General features: G+C 51.5%; 1 protein-coding gene and 1 pseudogene across 2 annotated transcripts; both read right to left on the bottom strand.

The window, feature by feature from the left end:
* Positions 1-331: 331 nt before the first annotated feature.
* On the bottom strand, positions 332-21,142 carry GPR137C (G protein-coupled receptor 137C). Of its 2 annotated transcripts, none has more exons than XM_053944641.1 (7): positions 20,774-21,142; positions 13,537-13,580; positions 12,637-12,865; positions 10,078-10,227; positions 9,430-9,552; positions 9,221-9,336; positions 332-1,369 (listed from the first exon to the last, which is right to left on the bottom strand). In XM_053944641.1, the coding sequence occupies exons 1-7, from the start codon at positions 21,104-21,106 to the stop codon at positions 1,225-1,227; spliced, it is 1,140 nt and encodes a 379-aa protein (XP_053800616.1). In that variant the 5' UTR covers positions 21,107-21,142; the 3' UTR covers positions 332-1,224. The 2 variants fall into 2 exon arrangements, with proteins under 2 accessions (XP_053800616.1, XP_053800617.1); XM_053944642.1 differs by lacking the exon at positions 332-1,369 and adding an exon at positions 7,367-7,398.
* Positions 3,842-5,430, bottom strand: LOC128789111 (splicing factor 3A subunit 3-like; annotated as a pseudogene).
* Positions 21,143-21,230: the final 88 nt, after the last annotated feature.

Raw genomic sequence — 21,230 nt, 5'->3', positions numbered from 1 at the left:
TCTGCTCATCCCCACGGCTGGCTCAGGGACAAGCCAGGAATAACACCAAGCCTCATCTCCAAAGAGCCCAGGCTAGGTCAAACTTGGCTATTTTGGTTAAGGAAAGACAGAGGGACCCGTCCCAGCCTGACCCAGCACTCCCACCCTGGGCACTCCCAGCTCTGGGAGGCCCCAGGTCCATGGGGAGGGCAGAGTAAGGAGCCCAAGGATCAGATCCCTGTGGTTTCTGCCCCTTCCTTCTGCAACAGCAACGTTCCACAGGCAGCCACACACCCCCTGCACCTCAGTGGGGACCCAGTAGTTCACATTCACTTCAGGTTAAAACTCTTGGTTATCTGCTAAATGCAATTTAATACTGAGGGGGACGAGGGGAGCCCCACTGTGGGCAAGGAGGAGGGGGAGCAGGGCTGCTCCCAGCACCCAGGGGGTGCAGCAGCCCTGGATTCACACACGTTCCTGCACACACACTTCTGCTGAGCCAGCTCCAGCCTCTCCCTGCAGGGAAAGGCCAGCCCTGTCCCTCTGCCATGGGCCAGCGGGGTCATCACGAGGCCAGCAGCAACACTGACCTCACTCAGCTCTGAGCCACAGGCCCAGGTAGGACAGGCCAGCAGCCAGGTGGGAACAGCAGGCAGGACAAGACCCCCCGAGCCCCGAGGCCTCACCCAGCCCTGCCAGGTGGGAATATGGCACAGTAAACTCGAGCATCCAGCGCCAGGGGCCCTGCCCGGACAGAGCTCCCCGCTCCCAGGGAGGCAGGATGCAGAGTCCTTCAGGGAACACGTCTTTGCAGAAGACAGTGCCTCTCCCAGCTCTGGATGTGCAATTAAAACAGTAACTAGAACAGTCTCAGGCCAAGCACAGCCCGAGTGAGATTCGTTCCTTCCAAGTGTGCAGATAAAAGTGCAAATATGCATTTGATGTTTCTTTTCTAGTGAGGAAGCTCTGGTGCATTTAGCTGCCAACATCTTGAAGACCAGACCAAGGAAAAAAAAAAAAAAAAAGCTTCCAGAGAGTTCAGCTTCACTTTGCTACATGGTACCTTAAAGTCACAGTTCTCTGACTTAACTGCCTGCAGCCCCGGGCTGAGTCCCGCGCGCAGCTGCGGCAGGTAGTGGAATGTTTGTGTCATGAGTTAGATGCTTCGGGGGGAGAGGAGGAAAAGAGGAAAACCAGGTTGCAATCCTATACATGAGCGCCACTCTGGGAAGAGAGGGAGCCTCCTCAGTTCTGTGGGGCAGGGTGGGAGCTGTGGTGGTTGATCTCCGAGCCGCCAGCGGCGCAGAGCAAGGGCGCGCTGTCCGCGGCGCTCCCGCTGTCGGTGCCAGCCAGGGAACCGTAGCAGCCCGAGCACTGAGGGGTGGCCAAGCTGCAGGAGAGACAGAAAAAAAAAAAACATGGACTTTTTAGGGATTCATAATTTGGCTCCTCCAGACATCTGCTCCCAGCACTGGTCAGGGGGTTGAAGTTTGAAGGTACAAAATCTCCAAAGAACTTGGCTTTGATGAGACAGCTACAAGGAGAAGAGCACCAGGCCCCGCTGGTCAAGAGGAGCCAGAAGCTCTGAACTGCTACACTACACCTCTGGGCATTTCTTTTATAGAATTATAAAAGAAAGGCCTTATGAAATCAGGCCTCGCTCTGCTAATATTGCCAAAGCTGGCCTGTCATTTCTTCTAAGTGCAGCTAACAAGCAATTTGCAAGTTCCCATGTGAAGCTATTTTGAGAATCCAGAAGTTCCTTCAACACAACAATCTATTCTGAGGGTGAAAAACAAATGCACCTGCGTAAATAGTAAGATTTGTCCCATGAGAACCCACAAAGGAAAAGTGCAAACATATCTAGAGAGAGAAAACTTGATAGACATATACAATAGCCCTTACTGATCAATGAACTGAGTTCCACTGCACTGCTGACCAATTAGGTTTAACACAGTGCTGGTATTTCCTATTACTATGAGCTCTGTGAGTAAAGAATTGGCTTTCTGCATGAAGAAAAAGGAGTCTCAACTGATTTATTCCAACACATGGTGACCCCAAAGACGTGACCGATGCGAGACAAAAAAAAAGGTGAAATGAGCCAAGCTGACCACAGGAGCGGACGGCGAGACGGGATTTAGAGATGGAATATACGAAGTCATGAAAGGAAGATTGCAGCCAGCCATGAGTACAGCTGAGGCAGCAGCAAACAGCAGCCTGCAGCAAGACCAGGCACAGCACATGGACACAACCAGTGCTGGCTGCAGGATCAGCACGAAAAGAAAACCAAGCAGCGAATACATAAAGTAGCAAAAGGCTACGGCTACAACCAGCCGTGGGATCAGCGCAGAACAAGCAAAGACAAGAGCCAGCTGGTGAAGCAGAACCCGGGCAGAGAGTGCATGGGGGCTGCAGGAGGCGTGGAACGCACAGAGATGAACACAGCTCCTGGGAGAAAGTGAGCACCCGGTGAGAACAAAACCGCGAGTCGCCGAACGCAAACGCAGCCCCCGAACCGCGGGAGATACGCGGCCGAAAGAGAGTCCTGGAAGGTGAGGCAGCCTGAGAGCTGCTGAGGAGAGAAGGGCCCAGCAAATCGTGGGGACAACAGTCTCAAGAATGGCGGTGAGTGAACGGCCAAGAACCAGAATTATGTCTGCTAAGGTGCAGGGAAACAAGTCACAGAATAGAAGCGTGCCCTGGAAATGGCACGTGGGAGCGGCAACTGCACGGAAACGTACGCGTCACGGAAAGAAAGCCAAGCTGGGAGTTAAGAGGCAAAATATGTGGGGAAAAGGAGAGAGAAAGTATAAGTATGTGCTGATAGCTTTGTTACTGCATTGTGTGGTCCAGAGGCTGGTTTCTGATTTGGCAAGTGTATTTAGTGGAGCCTGAGCCTACACTCCGGTTCTGGGACAGTGCCTGTGTGTGTGTCCCTGCGTGCGGGTGCTCGGGAGCATGCGGCCCCCATGTTGGTCATTCTTCCTTCTATCCCAGAGCAGGACTTGGCAGCAAGAGTCAAACTACGTGGAGAAACAAAGAAAGAACCAGGAGCCCAGAACCAGAACTTAGCTGTGTGCCCTTGCAGCCCCAGAGCAATCTAGTTACTCCCCCAGATGGCGCGGACACGCGGCGCAGGGCTGGCTGGCTTCCACTCTCTGGGGAAGTGTGGTGACTGCAGGTGGTGGCGTGGCAGCCATCTGAGCGGGTCTCATCCTCCAGCAGAACTCGTAAACCGCGGGACCAGCGGTGGCCGAGCAGTATTTTTGTAGCAAAGCTTCTTTCCAGACCCAGGGGCTCCACCAGGGCTGGGGCTCTTGGTCAGGGGTCCTGCAGAACTCGGAGACTCCAAAACAGAAGAGGAGAGCTGTGGTAGCTTGGTGCCTTTCTAGAATTTTCTACATTTGTCTTTTGGTATTCTTCCCCTTACGGTGTGCAGATTTAGGGTTTGTTTTCGTGCCTTTCCCCTTCCTCTTCTTCAACCACGAGTGTTTTAGGGAAGAGAACAGAGGTGCAGCAGCACAGGACAGAGCCACAGAGCTTTCCCTTCCCCAGCTGGTGGTGGAGCAGGGCAGCTCTGCCCTCCTCCCCCCTTTCTGGGGTGGTGCCTGCCCATCACTTGGGATTGGCTGATCTATATTTAATTGCTGCTCATCTAAAGGACCTGTTGTAGATATGGGGCGGCGCAGCAGGCCTCCCCCTGCCCTGGCACTTGGCTTGGCTGCTGCCCCTCTGTTCCTTTTTCCTTTTTTTTTTGTTTTTATTTTTGTTTGTTTGTTGTTTTTTATATGAAACAATGTCTAAGGGGCTTACTAGAAAGTGACTCTATGAAGTATTCTTGAAATCTCTATTCATGCACATACAAAATCCAGACAATGAAGGAGTCAGAGCTGCTGCCAGATCCACTCTCTCTGCAGATCTGGGATCCTTCACCTGGGGACAGCTACAGCAGCCCTTGGTGCTTCAGGTCTTCATAGGTCTTTTTATTTACTACATTCCCACTGGAATCCTCATATTCCTCCTCTGCATCAGGCTGCCACCTCTCCAAAGCCTTCTGCTGTTTCAGCTTTGCCCACAACGAGACTGGATCCCCAATCCGTGTGACGTTGGCAAAGTGTGCTGTGCTGGGAATGCCCAGGCACCGCATTCCATGGGCGTGTCTCCACTCTGCAAAGTGCCTCTGGAACGCCTTGGGCCCTCGGTAGGTGCAGTTACCACAAATCTCACAGCTGTAGTTGATGTTCAGACCATGGAGTTTATCAACCAGTATGGGATGGGATTCCCATCCCAACCAAGAGGCAGATTTTTAGGGTTATAAATTATTTCATTTTCTTCATCTTCACTCTTGCTCTCACTGACCTGCTCTCCCTCCTCCTCCTCCCTCTCTCTCCTCCCCTGTCTGTGCCTGCTTACATTGCATGTTCTTGTGGGTGAAGTGTCTTTGTTCCCCAAGAACTTCCAAGTACTCATAAATCTGAGCTTCCAGGAACGCAAGATCTTTTATTTCGTGAGGTCTCTTTTGCTTCCTTTTGTCTTTGGATTCTCAGCAAACAAGGAAGGATCAAGAGCTTCCAGGGATTTGCCTTTAGTGCTAAAAAGCCTCTGAGCACGCTCCTCCAGAGTCCCACCACACTTCAGCCCCAAAGCCAGCAAAGCTGATTTTAACCTGTCCAGTCCCAGGGAGGCCAATTCCTCCCAGGAGGAGAAGGCCGAGAGGTCCTGGTGGGCACCAGCATGGGCGAGGGCACTGCTGGTCTCTTTTGGCCAGCCCGGGAATGTGCCGTTCTCCCACCTCTTCTCAAACTTCATCTGAATTTTCCCAAAAAGTTCATTCTAGTCCAGTAATGGTTTCACTTGATCTGTGTAATCCTGCAGGTACTCAAGGAGCACGTCAAGATACCTCTTATATTCAGCATTTTTTCTCTCCTTGGGAATATCAAAGAGCCGGTCAAATGTGGGTAAGCAAGTGATATAACCCAATTTCTCTGATGATTTCAGGTTAGGGTACTTGAGGCAACAATCATGCAAATCCAAGTATCGTCCATACCCTTCCTCATCTGTAAACTCCACCAGATTCTGAGCTTCTTCACTCAGGTTGTCTCTGGCCTTCAGCAGCTCCTTAAACTCCACTGACATAGGAACACAGATCTCATTCAGGTGCTTCCGGTGAAATTCCTTAATTTGCTTCACTTTGTTGTAAAACTCCACAAATTCATTTGGCCTGGAAACTACACCGAGTTCTCCCCTACATGGGCCGTCCTTGTCATCGTACAGGTCCCGCAGGTTGCCGCTCACCTCCGTGTACCTGTCCTGCAGGGCCCGGGTGCGGTGGTCCGAGCTGATCTGGTCGTGGAGCGTGGAGTTCTTGGCGAGCATCTCCTTCACCATCACGTCCACGAGCCGCTCCCGCTCCTCGTGGTACCACCGCTGCTGCTCCAGGATCGCCTCCATCTCGCTCACAGCCCCCGCTACCCTGTGCGCCTGCGGCTCTCCTCTTCTCCCAGGATTATTAGCAGCAATTTGTTTTAAGTTCTTAACTCCTATACCGTTGAATTTTAGCTGCAGCAGTTCTTTAAGGTTGACATGATTGGCTCACAAATAAAATGTTACTGCTGAAGCAGACAAAGAATACTACCTGACACCCTGTGGATCAGGGTGGTGGCAGTAGTCCCATTAAATGGTGGCTCAGCCCTCCTGCAGTGACAGCTGTGCTTCTGCTGGAGCAGGGATCCTAGAGAAGGGTGGAGTTTCCCTCTGAAGGTCCAGTGGTGGTGTAGATAGGCCTGGTCTTCCTCTGGGAATGCAGTGGGAAAAAGCCTGCCTGTGGTGTTCCAAGACTCAGATTATATCCAGGTGGGAATGCTTGGCTCCTCCCCTGGGTGGAACATCTCCCCATGGGACGATGGAATTTTCTCAGCCATGCAGTGACACTCAATGGCCATGAACAGAAGAGATCTCCTGGAGGGAGGACTGGTTGTGGAGGAGATAAAGAAAACTGCCCTACCTGGTTTCAACAGCCGGCCCATTAACAGAAGCTATCCCCACAGAGTTATGAGGGGTGGGTCATGGAAGAGATAAAGAACACTCCCCCAGCTGGCTTTAACAGATGGTGATAGAATACATCTGGGTACATCTTGCATTGCAATCTAAGACAGTTAAATACTACCTTTCTACATTTTAAGATACAAAGCTGTTTTAAGAGATAAGATGACTGACTAAAACAGCTGTGATAAAACACTGATAAAGACTTATTTGTGGATAAAGAAGATAAAGTGTGTTCACCCTTGATTTTGTCGAAGATTCTATTGATCCTTACAATCTCTGCTGTTTTATCTTCCATAGATAACACAAAAGAGTCAGTTGTGATTCTACATTATGGCTGTTGTTGATTGTAAGCTGTTTTAGTGCTTTCCTTTGTTATATTTTACTGTCATAGGTACCTGACTGTTTAGAAAGGTGTTATCTCAACTTCCTAAGAGGGTTACCACAGATATATTGATTACATGATGTGAATTTAATGATTTTATAATAGGTATCATTCATAAGATGTTATTACTGTGTTTATTAGCTGGTTTCTTACATGCTTTAACATCTCTTTGTGTAGTTATCTGAAAGACACATGTCCTTTCAGGATCCCTCTTTTTTGTTCCCTAGCTGCTTATGCATCTCTTAGAGCAGCTGAGCTCCCTGGCTAGTCCCTGCACTGGCTCTGTGGTTTGACCCACTGCTGTCTCATAATTTTAAGTATTTTTCAGAGTTTCAAGAAAAGATATTTGGGCTTTGTTGAAAGCCTCCTCTGAACTGCTGGTCTTGTGGTTTTTCCCAGTTATTACAGAAGCACTCCAGCAGTTTGCTGTGTTTGAAGGATCTCTATCCTGAAGGAAACTTTGGAGGGATCCAACTATTAGATGGTTTGATTAGTCTTTAACCCCAAGGCCTTTATTCATGACTGCTATTCTTTAGAGCCTTGTTTTAAAATATATTCAGGGAATTCCCTCCCAGATGGAGCCTGGGCTGTGGCCAGGCCTTAGCTCTACCAGGATGGAGAATTTGTCAATAAACCCAATGTTTTCTGCATCAAAACTAGATTCAGGTCACTTGGACTTGGCAATTTGACCCCTTATATATGACAGCTGAACCTATCTTTAGAGTGAGCTTGGGAATTACTATCTGGAAATAATTATCCAAGCCCTCACTAAATTGAGGTTTGTCAGCTGTTTGCAGACTCTGGGATGATGGTGCAGTATTTCAGACATTTCTAATTACCTAATTTCACATGTATTATTTATTATGTGTATTATCTGAAGTAGTCTTAATTGTTGTACCTGACTTATTCCTGATTGCAGTCAGTTTCTTGTTCACTACATGTATTGTTTCGCCTTGATGTTTCCTCATGCTCACACAACCAAAGACATGCATCTCATTTTAAAAAAACAAAAAGGAGAATTTAGTACCTTAAGAGCATCCAAATAATGTAATATGTACATTAGAAATTTAGACAACAAATGATTCTGAATAATGCAATATTTACAGTATGAAGTCAGAAAAGAGATCATCAAATCTAAATCCCAATTGAGTGTGCCTCAATTAGCAAAGCCTAATTGACTCATTGACTTCAAGAGAGGGCGTGCTTGTGTTTTATCAGCAGCAGGTTCGAAGTGGTCACCTGTTTGTTCGATCAGACACCGATCACCTCTGGGAAAATGAGGCTCAGTGGAAAGAGAAACAACCTAATCACCCTGCAGCCCTCGTGGCCAGAACAGGAACAGAGGTAGGACTGCCAGGACTTAGCTGTGTCTGCAAACTACAGAGGCAATTTGCCAACAAAAGCCCCTTATGTCATCATCATGGTAGAGTGTTCCTAATAACCTTCTTCAGTCATTCCCTGTCCCAGGACCCAGGAGGACATTCAGTGATGTCAAAGATCAACATTTCCAGCTAATGAACTTTCTCCTGTGTCTCAACTATTTGGACTTTATAAAAGTGGTCAGTTATTTCCATTTCCCTAAGAGACATTGGGCATTATTCTTTTCTCATGCTGCGAAACCCTGTGTCAATGACATGATAGAATTTTATAAGTTTTGTTGATTGTAATTGGTCTTTTATCCATCTTACCCCTTATCTAATAGATAACCAGTGATAACCTTAATGAGATAATACCCTCACAAGAATAAGCTGTTTTAACATCAGAACAGAGCCTTTTTTAAATTAATGAAAAGGGTGAGATGTCCTAGACAGGTGGAAGAATTAAAAAAGAAAGGACTTATGAACTCAAATTGCCAAAGCTGGCCTGTCATTTCTTCTAAGTGCAGCTAACAAGCAATTTGCAAGTTCCCATGTGAAGCTATTTTGAGAATCAGAAGTTCCTTTAACACAACAATCTATTCTGAGGGTGAAAAACAAATGCACCTGTGTAAGTAATAAGATTTGTCCCATGAGAATCCACAAAGGAAAAGTGCAAACACATCTAGAGAGAGAAGATTTGATAGACATATACAATAGCCCTTACTGATCAATGAACTGAGTTCCACTGCACTGCTGACCAATTAGGCTTAACACAGTGCCTTCTGATATTTCCTACAAACATGAGCTTTTTGAATAAAGAATTGGCCTTCTGCATGAAGGAAATGGAGTCTCAGCTGATTTATTCCAACAGTGAGGGACTTGGAAGTGAAGTGTTGCAGGCCGGGTAGGACTGGGCTTGGAGCAGCCTGGGATAGTGGAAGGTGTCCCTGCCCATAGCAGGGGGTGGAACAAGATGGGCTTTAAGGTCCCTTCCAGCCCTAACCATTCCATGATTCCATGGTGACAGGGCTACCAGGAGGCCTCATAGGAGTTTTGCTGGGGATACCTCACCATTCTCCCCTCACCAGCACTTCCTGCAGAGCTTTGTCCCCACTACCTTCTAGAACTTCACCAGCCCTCACTCCCCAGTGGAGAAACCCCTCTGGAGACCATTTCAGAGCCCTCTGGAATGGATCCCAGCCCTCCTGGATGAGGTCTCCTGTCTGCAATCACCACCTGTGAGCACCATCCAACTCTCTGAGCTGGTCACTTCTGCCCAATAAAAACAGCTCCTTGTGAGCTGCACAAGGGAACAAAAAAAGCCCTGTCAGAGGCTCCCTGCCCCATCTACCTTGCCCAAGCTGCCTCTTCCACCAAAGCTTTTCCTAGGAGCAGAAGGCAGGATCTCTGTTGCTGCCCCAGAGGGCAGCAGAGCAGCAGCACAAGCCTTCCTTACCCTCCTTCCCTGGCCCCGAGCCGTGACAAGTCATCGTCGCTGTCGTAGCGTCTGGGATTGTCAAAGAAATAGGCCCTGGAGCTGTAGCTGTGGCTGTTGACCATCCCTGCTGGAGTCTGCCAAGGAAAAAGGAGTTAGGCCAGAAGCAAAACATTCCCAAAAGTCATCTCAGGCATCCTCCCAGCACAGGGGGACTTGCTCAGGCCTACCAGGTTCTGGCTCAGTCTCTGAGCGCGGAAGAACAGCACCACGAAAGTGGTTGGCACCAGCTCCCAGAGGAACAGGACCACTCCAAACACCACGTACTCCTCGCTGCTCACCTCCACGTGCACCTGTGGGCACAAGGCAGAGGGGTCTGTGTCATCCCAGCCACCCACAGAGCCCCCAGAAGCTGGAACTGGGAGTGCAGAGAAACCTTTCCAAAGGCAGGAGTCCCCAAAGCAGCACAGTGACCTTCACCTGGCTGCTGCTGCTGGTTTGGGTGAGCTGGTTCTGCTCAGAGGGTGCTACCAGGGCACTGGGAGCTCACTGCCCACACCAGTGACTGTCCCTCACACACAGCCATGCCCGATTAAGCATTGCTGTTCTGCTCTAGTTGAGTTGTTCCTCCTCTCTCTCAAAAGAAGAGTTGGCAGGCTGAAAGGGGCAGAGCACAACAGGAAATCCTTCCTGAAGAAGTGGCTGGGGAGAGGAGGACTCAGGTTTGCTGGGTGGAGAGAGCAAGCAGAGCAGAAAGGCAGCTCGTGTGGGGGTTCAGCTACCCAGACACTCCCCGGAGCCCCCTGTTCACCCTCACAGGATGAGGAGTGACTTCACTTCACTGGCTCTGGACTGGGGGCGGGGGGTCACACACTCACCTTGTCTGAAAGGTTGTCCCAGCCATAGTTAAAAGGACCAGGAACATTGTCTGGAGATATGGCCACAGCTACCAGGTTATAGCAAGCCCTTGAGGAATACAGGAGGGCCACTACAGATCCCACCAGAATAGCCTGGCAGACAGATGTTCCCTAGGACAGGAAGAAATAAAGAGAGTTTTAATACAGAGCTGTGATGTTCTTCCCCGTTCCCTTTAATGCATGAGCAGCTGTGCAGGCAAGAATGACCCAGAACATTTGTATGTTGTTGCTAAAATATTCAGAGCTGGGTAAGAGCTTTCTCATGTGATGAGTTCATTGCAGGAGCCACACAGCCAGAGCTGCCTGGGAGCAGGGAAGGATCTGAGGCACTGGAGTGTCCCTGGCAGGACTTTGTCAGTCAGCTCCAAACTGGGGGTCCAGGGAGATGCTGTTCCACCCCCTGCCTTCCCCTGGGAGTCTCCACAAAGCCAACAACCAACCAGCAGGAAAATCAACTTCTGCTTTACAGCCCAGACCCTGCAGGGGTGTTCACCCAGCCCTTTCACTTGCAGCCACCCAGCACCCCAACACTGCACACAGTGTTTGTCTAAGAAAGAACCTCAAGTATTTGGGGTGGGCAGAAAGACCCAGAGCTGGAACCCCAGTACCTGAAGGGAGGCCACAGGAAAGATGGAGAGAGACCATTTCCAATGGCCTTTAGGGACAGGACAAGGGAATGGCTTCAAACAGACAGAGGACAGGGTTAGATGGGATACTGGGAGTAAATTCTTGGTTGTGAGGGAGCTGAGGCCCTGGCACGGGGTGCCCAGAGAAGCTGTGGCTGTCTCTGGATCCCTGGAAGTGTCCAAGGCCAGGCTGGATGGGCTTGGATCAACTGATCTAGTTAAAGGAAACCCATGGCAGGGGGTTGGAACTGGATGGGATTTAAGATCCCTTCTAACTCAAACCATTCAGGAATGCTGAGACAAACCAGGTTTTGTTAAATCTATCCACTAATCCCTTTAATGGCTGCTGGGAGGCAGCAAGTCACAGTGAGGGACAAACACCCTTCAGCACCTGAGCTGCCTTTGTGTTTAAGCAGAGAATCTGCTGAGGAAGCTCATCCCACTGGTCTGCTCCACAACCCAGCTCTATTTTCCTAGATCTGGAGCTCAGGACAGTGTCTTGACAGCATCAGCAGGAGAGAGGTGCCAACAGACAAGTGACAGCCCTGAAGCCCAGCACACATCCTGCTGCCACTGGAAGCTGAGCCTGTGCTGCTCAGGCCAGCACAATGAGGCACAAAGGCTGCTGAAGCAAATCTCCAACTCCCAAGGACCCCAGGACAGGAGCTGGCTGCATTCCAGCCTCCTTCCCACAGCTCCAACGTTCCCACCTTCAGTGTGGAGGCAGCAGCCTCCAGCCCTGCTGTGTGCCTTTGAGGTCAGGGGCGGGACAACCTTCTGGGGCATCTGTGTAACATTTCTGCTCATCCCCCAGCCTGTTTCTGCAGCAATTTCCCAAACACAACATCAGAGGATGCCCCCAAGGCAGGGGAGAGAGGCAGAGACCTTCAGCAGCCAGCCAGGGTGAGTATCCAAGTGGAGAGCAGAGGCTTCCCTGGAGCATGTTGTACACAGCCCAGGGGCAGCCTCAGGCATGTGAGGAGAGGAAGTTCCTGCACTGGGGGAACTGGGTGAGTTAATGAGTGTCCAGAGCCAGTCAGAGCTGGATACCAGGCCCAGGCCTGCAGGGATGTGAGCAGCTTCTCTGCCCCTGCCTCACTGCAGATCTGGATGCAACCTGCAGCCTCTGGACAGCTGTCACAGGAGCCAGGTAGGACACCAGAGCCAGCCCACACATCCTGGATTCCAGGAAGCCACTGATGCCCTCTGCTGCTTAAGGAGCCAGCCATCTCCTCCAGAAAGGCTCAGATTCAGCTGGCTGTGCTCAGGTGCTCTGGTTTTTCCTCTGGATGTTTCCAGGCACTCAAGTGGACACTGATTGCAGCCTCCTCCTGCCACACTGCTGGTGGCTTTTCCACTTTCCTATCTGCTGGAAAAGAGCTGTGTGTGTTCAGACCCTCACCTGTCCTGCTTTGGGACAGGACCTACAGCAACTTCTCCTCCCATTCCAAAATGCTTATCTCATCCAGGACATCCCATCCTACTCAAGCAGAGTCCAGCTAAAGCTGGATTTCTGGGGGATCCCCTTTGCAGGGAATCGTGACACACCTGCTACAGGTAAAATACACAGCAAAAACTGCATCTGCTGCTCTGAGAGAACTCTCTCTTCATGGCAAACCTGGAATTTTCTATGCCTGAAAAGCAGAAGCAGCTCATAAATCTGGTGTGCCAAAGCTGCAGACAAAGTATTCCCCTAAAACATGCAGGAAACATCACTCCCACAGCAGGAGCATGCACTTTGTGAAAAGGAGGTATCCAAGAGTTGCCGCCTCCACACTGGAAGGAGAATTTGAGCAAGAGCAGCTCAGGTGCCACCAGGCCAGTGCTGCCCTGAGTGAGCAGACCCAGATCCAGCCGAGCAGTCCCAGTGGGAATTCCCAAGGCATTTACCCACCTTGGACTCGAGGTAGACGTTGGCTGAAGACATCTTTCCCAGTTTGCACATGCAGCAGGCCAGGGAGATGGCACAGAGGATGAAGAGGCTGTCGTTGACCAGAGCCCGGGCCAGGACCGTCCACCTCAGCTCCTTCTCCGGGACCTCGCCGTGGATCAGCATTGCACAGGTTAAATTCACAACGAGGAACAGGAGGCTGGTGAGGATGGAGCCCAGGTACAACAGGACCCTGGAGAGACGGTGAGGGGAAAAATGGTCAGTGAGAAGAGGTTCATTCTGCACCTCCCTCCTGTCTCAGCAGAGCCTCCCAGTGCTCTGCTTGCTGGGAAGCTCAGGCATTCCAGCACATTTCAGGGGTTGTATTGGCAGCCCAAGGCTGCAGAGGATTTGTCGGAGCTGCTCTCATAACACATGAGCAGCGTAAGCAGTCATGAGTTACAAGACTCATCTTCTGACAGTCAGGTTCTTATCTTGCAGATTTTAAGTGTTGCTCCAGCTCTGCATTAACTCCAGTCAATAAGCCATGAGTCATCACAACCACTGCAACTCCTTTATTGAGAGCCACTGGAGCTTGCGTTTTCCACCGTGGGTTTCCCTGGGAAGCACCTGGGCTGCACAAACCTGGGGCTCACCCATTGCTCAAGCCTTGTTCTGCAGATCTTTCCTGGGCTGGCACAGCTCAGAGTGACCCTAAGAGTCCACCCAGGGGGAACTGGAATGCTTGAGCTCCCCTGGCACACCTAAAGCTCCCAGTCCTGCTCCAAGGTGCAACTCTGCTCCTTTCTCAGAGCACAGGTATGGAATTCGAGCTCTGTTCAGCTTTTTGGGCCTGACCCTCCCATTCCCAGCCAGTTCCCCTGGGACCAGCTTTGAAGGGAAGGTCAGGACAGCAGCACTTACTTGTACTTGTTGAATTCAGCTGCACATTTCACTTTGAATATGACCTGGAGGAAAGATTTGCACAGGGTTACTTTACACAGCCTACAGTTTCCTTCCAACTTTGTCAAGAGATAAACAGGGAAATCAGAATCCAGCTGCACATCTCCAAGGAATCTGGATTATTTATTAGCACCAAGCCTTGCTCTGGACCCAAAAGAATGGTACTTTTTCCTTGTACAAGCCTAGCCCAAATACATGTTCCCAACAACCACAAACGTATTTAACACCCCATATGTGACAAATACTTTAACACCACACCTTGAAGACTTCAAGAAAAGAAGGGAGTTTAGCACTTTGAAGTCCTTCAAAAATACACCTCCTTTTCCTAATTTTTTGGGCTGTTTGAGGATGTCAGCCATGTTGTATTTCCCTGTGAGAGGAGCAGGGACAGTTTAGGAAGGTGCAGATACTCCCAAGTCACAGCTCAGATGTGAATTCCTGCTGCAAAGGCACAGGGAACCTGTGCTCACACTGCTCAGGAACTGGGCTGTGTCCAGCTCCAGACCCCACCAGGAAGGATCCCAGAGCTGGGGTCACATTCAGCCACAGGCAAAGCTCATATCCTGACTGGAGACTTTGAAGGAACTTGGGAAGAAGCACAGACACATCCAGAGCAATCCCACCTGTACTTGTGGGATCACTGCACAGGTGTGGAGGTTCAGTTTCTGTTCTCCCACAAGGAGCCTTCCCTGTCAGCAGTGAAGGATCACTCATCTCCTCCCAAGCATCCTTAGGCAGCTTTTATCCTGGTGGGATTCCTTGGCTCCTGCTTCCAAGTCAGCACTGAGGTAGAAACAGCACAGGAGCTTCAGGAATCAGGCTGCTGCCAAGGGGATTTCCAGAGACATTTCAGGACCTGAGGGTTGTCTGAGCCACTGCAGTGGTTCCAAGCATTTCAAAGGACATTGGACAGCTTCAGTGATTCTCTTCCAAGAGCCACTTCCACTGCCTGGCTCCTCTTCCCGAGGCTGAGGAAGGATGAGCTTAACTTAGTGAGGAATGAGACATGGTTCTTCAGCAGAGGGAGGTCTCCAGCCTCAGGAAAGTTCTCTGCCCCCTTGTCCTGGCACACAGAAGAACAGGAGGGTGGCACAATCCACTCTGAGCCCTAAAATTCATCGCAGCTACAAGAAAGTGGGCCTTGGAAGGGCCACGTGGTGACACCAAAACAGAAATATCCCTGAATCCTCCCTTGTTTGCTGTGGGTGACATTCAGGCACTTTGGGAGTGTCTTGGAATCACTGAATCACTGAGGCTGGAAAAGCCCTCCAAGGTCATCAAGTCCAACCATTAATCCAGCACCACCACATTCACCACTAAACCATGCCCTCAAGTGCCACATCCACAAGGTTTTTTGAACACTTCCAGGACTGGGGACTGCACCACTGTCTTGAACAGCCTGTTCAACACCTCACCACCCTTCCAGTGAAAGAATTTTTCCCTAACATCCAGTTAGGATCTAAATATTCCCTGGCACAACTTGAGGCTGTTTCTTCTTGCCCTGTCAAAACAGGCATTGGTGACATCCAGCTGGGAAACTCCTGGTTTAGCACCCATTCCAGCAGCATGGAAATCCACTGAGGAATCTGCACTCCTGCTATGACTCCCTCTGTAACCTCAGCCTCTGAACAGCCCTGCAGAGTCCCTGGCTTGTATTCCAGCTGGGAATGTCGTGTTGTCAGCTGAGAACAGCCCCTCAGCTGAGCAGGGAAGTGCCCCTGGCTCACAGGAAGATGCTGTTTTGGGCAGGACACTCTTCCCAAACCCTCCCCTGCAGCCCCAGGGATGAAGGCACACAAAGCTGAGTCAGGGTTAAGAGTGCAACAGCAATTTGAGCCTCATGCTTGGCCCGCTGCCATGGAAAGCAGAGGGAGACCACAGCTCCAGCCTTACACTTTTATTAGCCCCTGGATAGTTATTCCTAAAACTTCAGGAAGGGAACAGCCACCACTGCTTTGGTGGTTTTGGTTTTTAAGGCTGATAAGTTATCTGAAGGTTGCTTTTCCTTCCCAGGGACTGGGTCAGGAGGTGCCACCAGCAGTGTGCACAGGGTGCCTCTGGGTTCTTATCCTTGAGACGAGCTCTGAGCCTCCTGCACGGGGCTCTGCTGCTCTCAGAGCCCAAGGACAGCTCAGGCAGAGGGTTCTGCTGTGAAAAATCCAGCACAGAGAGCTCTGGAGCAATCCTGTTCTTCAGAAAAACAGGAAAAATAGACCCCTGTGCTGCAGCAGGTGCATTAGGCCAAGCTGTGAGCAGCAATCCTTGCAAACTGAATGGTTCCTTCAAACCTGAGCTGAGCCCAGCTCCAGAAATCAAGCATGACAACAGGGAACAGAGGTCACAGCAGCACAGAGCAGCAGGACTGGGAACATTTACTCTGGACAAGTCTTTTACAACAGTTTGGAATACTCAGGTGCCTTTCCAGAGCCATGGATCCCTTGAGCACTCCACATCAGCCAGAAGGTGAAGCTGAAATGAGCTACAGGCCCCTCCAGCTGTGACGCTGGAGGCTTTTGGGTTTGTGATGAGTGGATTTATTCCATAAAAGTGATTTCCTTGCCCACATCACAGCCCAGAGACTCCCTAGGGGTGTGTTCAAGAGACACACTCACCCTTAGAAGGTGCACTGGAGGTGTCACAGCTGCTGAGGGAAGAAAAGTGACACATCCCAGATCCCACAGATTAATCCAAGGACCACTCCCAGTGCCTGCACAAGGCAGGATCCTAACCCTAACAGTGAGGCACTTAGGCTGGACCAAAGCCAAGCTACTTTCCAGCAGATCTGAAAGATCCAGGAACTTGTTGTTGTCCACTGAAATCAAATTCTTTTTTTTTGCTTCATAAAGACAACAGGAGTTTGGGCTCTGCAGATACAGGACACAACCATGCCCTGCCCCAACACAGCTCAGCTGCTGGAGCATCCCCAGACAGATCCCACATGAGATAATGGGAGCACAGCACAGACTATTTTGGGATCACACCTTGTACCAAGTGTGCAAACCCCTGCTTCAATCCACAGAGGAAAAGCTGGAACTGCCCATGAGGATCTCTCACCACCCTCATATTAGTACTGAGATCATTCCATGCCATCATGAACACAGGCTGCAATTCTGCATGTTCCCTCCTTTCCTAGAATAGCTGGTCCCCAGCAGGGCCACCTGTTCATCTGGGACACACAGGAATCATCAGCCATGGGATGGAGCAGTTTGGAGTTTCAGTGATCCCTCACCAGCTGTCCCTCTGAAGCACAGGGCACTGCCAGGTGTCTGCTACACAGGCAAGGTGAAAGAGGGAAATGGAGGATGGAGATTTTCCCAGTTTTCCATCTGAGAAGGCAGGAAGATCCAGGACAGTGAAGACAAACCTCTCCCAGGCTGGATGCTCTCTCCATGCCTGTCTCCAGTGCAATTGGAGCAGGAAGGGATGAAAGGGACTGATGTCATCTCCTCAGATGGAGCACTAAGAGCAACCCAGGCAGGGGAAGGGCTCTGGCACACCATCAGCCCCATCCCCGTGCCAGCTGCTGATTCCCAGGACAACCAGGGGTGCCAAGGGCTCAAGAAGGTCTTTAAGATCAAGGTTGTTGTGGATGCATTTCACAGAATCATTTGGGTTGGAGAACACCTCCAAGGCCATCAGGTCCAAGCTGTGCCTGATTCCCACCTTGTCACAAGCCCAGAGCTCTGAGTGCCACCTTCAGGGGTTCCTTGGACATCTCCAGGGATGGGGACTTCAAACCTCCCTGGCAACCCTTTCCATGGAGAAATTTTCCCTAATATCCAATATAAACCTCCCCTGGCACAGCTTGAGGCCATTTCCTCTTGCCCCTTGTTCCCTTGGGAGCAGAGCTCAAACACCCCAGGCTGTCTCCTCCTGTCAGGGAGCTGTGCAGAGCCAGAAAGTCCCCTCTGAGCCTCCTTTTCTCCAGGCTAAATACCCTGAGCTCCTTCCATGTATTTCCATTTCCATGTACCATGCTCCTGACAAAGACCTGGGGAAGAATAGAAGTGGCAGACTCTTGGGAAAGGTGGCATTGTTCAAGCAGCTGGCAGCACAGGAGCTGTTCCAAAGGCAAGGCAAAGGAGCATCCTAGGTTGGACACCAGAGCTATTGAGGCAAGACTGGGAGTGCATCTGAGGAATTCTGACCTCATGGACAGTGAACTACAGATTCCCAGGAAAGGACTCCTTCTGGTACAAGCTGAAGTACAAAGGAAGAGATGCTCCCATGCTAAAGGGATGTTGCAGGTGGAAAAAGTAACCCAAGGGAGCCTAAAAGAGAGCTGGAGAGGACAAGAGCATGGAATGGAAGGACACAGGGACTGGCTTCCCACTGCCAGAGGGCAGGGATGGACGGGATATTGGGAAGGAATTCCTGGCTATGAGGGTGGGGAGGCCCTGGCACAGGGTGCCCAGAGAAGCTGTGTCTGCCCCTGGATCCCTGGAAGTGTCCACAGCCAGGCTGGAGCAAGCTGGGACAGTGGGAAATGTCCCTGCCCATGGCAGGGGTGGCACTGGATGAGCTTTAAGGTCCCTTCCAAGCCAAACCATTCTGGGACTCCATGAAAAAGAAACACACATCCCACACTCGTTCTGCCAGGTCTCTGCATCCCCTCAGGAATCTCAGGGACCAAGATGGGATAGGAAGAGGACAACCTGTCCCCACAGAAAGGAGGAACACCAGGCAGTTTAGCAAATTTGAATTTCAGCCCTGAAGCAGCCCGGAGCGTGAAGTAATGCCAGTTCTCCATGGGTTTCTGTTTCCTGCAGCTTCTTCCCCACCACCCCTCCATCCTCATCCTCTATGCTGCCTGAAGAGCTCTGTAAATCAAGCAAGAACTGCTCAAATATCAGCACAGGCCATTTTCTTGCCCAGATGCCATTTCTCCAGCATCTCCACAAAGGAGGCTCTGTGTACAGGGACAATGAGGCAGGCCCTCAGCACAGCAGCAGCCCCTGCTTTTATCTGAGGACATCTCGGATCAGGATGCCACCCCCAGGGCAGCAGAAGCTCAGTGTCCTTCCACAGCCTGCTGCCAAGTGGTCCTTAAAAGCTGGGAATGGATGGGCATGTTCTGCTGGAGTCACACCAGTAAACACACCAGTCACCTCTAGATCATGGGAGCCAGGAAAGCTCCAGAGGCTTTCCATTTTTTTTTCTCCAAACCTCTGGAGCTTCACCACTGAGATCTCCCAGAAACCCCACGGAGTGATGGACACCCCTCCTGGTTGTTCCAGGGAAGTGTCAGGCCCTCCCTGGAGCTGAGCAAGCAGACCCATTTTCGTAAGTCACTTTATCCTTCCCCACTCCAGATTCAGAGCTCTTATTTCCTCAGACAGGATTTCCCTTGGCTCTAGGTCTTCAAGGAGAAAGAAGTGGGATATAGGCAGAGTTCACTGAAAAGCAGATATCGTGGGAGGAGGAGAAGCCTGGGAATCTATTTGGATTTACTCTAAGAGGACCTTTAAACAAGCCTGCAGAGAGGCAAATCTGCTGTCAAATCCAGTGACCTAGAGGAAAACAGAAATCCAGCCACTCTGTGGAGCAGAGCACAGAATCCCTGCTTTTCAAGGGACACCAATCCCTCCTGGCTGGAGCAACTGGGAGGTCAGGCTCCCTTAATCAGACAAGATGGATTTGTGCACTCTATGCACCATTTGTTATTCCACTGCCACTCCATCAACAACACCTTTTGCAACAGGCAGCTCACCCCCAAAGCCTCCAGGTGTTTACTGGTGGGGAGGGGAAGAGAGGGGGGAAAAAGAACCAGAACAGCAGAACAACCCCACTGCTCCAAGTGTCATGTGAATGTTGGTGTCCTGGGGAAAATGAAATCATAACTCCCGTGGGTGACACATCGGAGTGATTTCTGTGTGCTAGCAATTCCTTTGTGAGGCTGGGGAACAGCTGAGAGCTGCAGAGCAAAGAATCCCAACAACAACAACAAAGCTGGAAGGAAAAAGTGGTGACTTGTTTCATAAATAGGCAGCGAACCGGGAGGCAGGCGAGCAAAGGGCTGCTCTAGAGAAACTGGAGCAGAAACGAAATATTCGGGAGGAGGATGGGGAGGGGAGAGCCAGGGCTTTAGGGGATAAAGGCAAGTGGAAGGACTAAGGAAAGGAGGCTAAAAATCACCACAGGAGTGATGGGAAAGCCAGAAAAGCAGGGACACAGCTCGGTGACAATAACAAGCGGCTCCGCACTGTCCCAGCAGCGATGCTGGTGCTGGGAAGGGGCCCCCCTCGGCTGCCCCGGGCTGTTGTGCGAGGGATCTCGGGGTTTTTTTTTGTCTGACAAGCTGCGGAACAACAAGCCCGGTTCGCAGCGGAGCGATGGAGGGAAGGAGGGAGCGCAGCAACAATAGCAGAAGAGGCTCTGGCTGGTGACGTAATGGTTGGCATCACTCCAGGCCAGAGCAGCCCCTGCTGCTGCCACTTTCTGGTCCCCTTTGCAGAAGGGGAATCAATTAAAAAAAAAAAAAAAAAAAAAAAAAGATGCAAAACAGTCCCTCAAGTGACGCCCCCTCGCCCCACACACACAAACACCACGCCGTGGGTCAGGGTTGCAAAGAGGAAAAACCCCACCTGGGAGCAGGGCATCACCCCGCGCCCCCCCAGATCCCAAATTCAGGGCATGTGGCTGTCCCCCACCGTGCGGGGTCTGCGGTCAGGGTACAGCCCTGCACCCCAAAGCCCTGATGCTGGGATTCTGGGCGCACTTTTAGCTCACACCATCCCCCCCAAACCCCACCCCGCCCCCCAAGCTTGGATTCAGGGCACAATCCCTGTGCTTCTCCCCAAGCCTGGATTCAGGGCACAATCCTTGTGCCTCCCCCACAAGGAGCTTGGATTCAGGGCACAACCCCTGCATTCCCCCCCCCCCCCCCCCCCAGCCCGTCCCGAAGTCTGTACCGAGGGCTGGATCCAGGGCACAATCCCTGCACCTCCTCCCCAGCCGGGATTCAGGGCTGCATCCCCTCAGGCTGTCCCGAAGCCTCCGCCGAGGGCAGAGCCCCGGGATCGCCTCCCGCCCTCACCTGGACGCTCACATTCCCCGTTGCCACCCCAAAGCCTCGGCTCCAGGGCGCTCCAAGTTTGGAGAGCTGGCTGAAGAGGAGCTTCCAGCCCCGCTGTCCCGCAGGGGTGGAGGCTCGGGGAAGGGAATTTTGGAGGGGTTTTGCCCAAAAGGCAAAACTTACCTCGGCGAAATAGAGGTTGAGGAGGCAGAGGCTGGAGAAGAGGAGGCAGCCGGGCAGGCAATACAGGAGCCAGTGGGCGAAGGGCTGCTGGAGGCGGAGGGCCTGCAGGGAATTCTGCAGGTAGAAGGAGAACAGGGTGGTCCTGAGGGCTGCCCAGAGCAGGCAGAGGAAGAGGCAGAGCGTGTGGTAACTCAGCCGCCGCTCGCGGTAGTAGAGCAGCAGCCAGAGCTGCAGGTAGGCGAAGAGGAAGAGCGCGGCGTAGAGCGCCGTGTGGAGCACGGTGAGCCCCAGCTCCACGGCGTAGGGCACGGCCGCCCCCTCAGCGAGGGCCATGGGGCAGCGGGAGGCACCGACCCCCTCCCTGCCTTCCCTCAGCCCCGGCTGGACACCCCCATGCAACAAAGGGGAGCCCCCCCCTCTTCTTCTCCTTCTCCTCCCGCCCGCCCGGCTGCACCGC

This window comes from Vidua chalybeata, chromosome 6 (genome assembly GCF_026979565.1).
Source record: "Vidua chalybeata isolate OUT-0048 chromosome 6, bVidCha1 merged haplotype, whole genome shotgun sequence".
NCBI lineage: Eukaryota > Metazoa > Chordata > Aves > Passeriformes > Viduidae > Vidua > Vidua chalybeata.
The sequence above is the reverse complement of the archived record's forward strand: the minus strand, read 5'-3'. Positions and strand labels throughout refer to the sequence as shown.

Bases quoted from the DNA above. Each gene is read 5' to 3' on its own strand.
- GPR137C (XM_053944641.1), bottom strand. From the start codon at position 21,106: ATGGCCCTCGCTGAGGGGGCGGCCGTGCCCTACGCCGTGGAGCTGGGG. The intron at 12,866-13,536 runs GTAAGTGCTGCT...CCGTCTCTCCAG, and splicing joins GCTGAATTCAACAAGTACAA to GGTCCTGTTGTACCTGGGCT. The intron at 9,553-10,077 runs GTGAGTGTGTGA...TTGTGCCCACAG, and splicing joins GGGACAACCTTTCAGACAAG to GTGCACGTGGAGGTGAGCAG.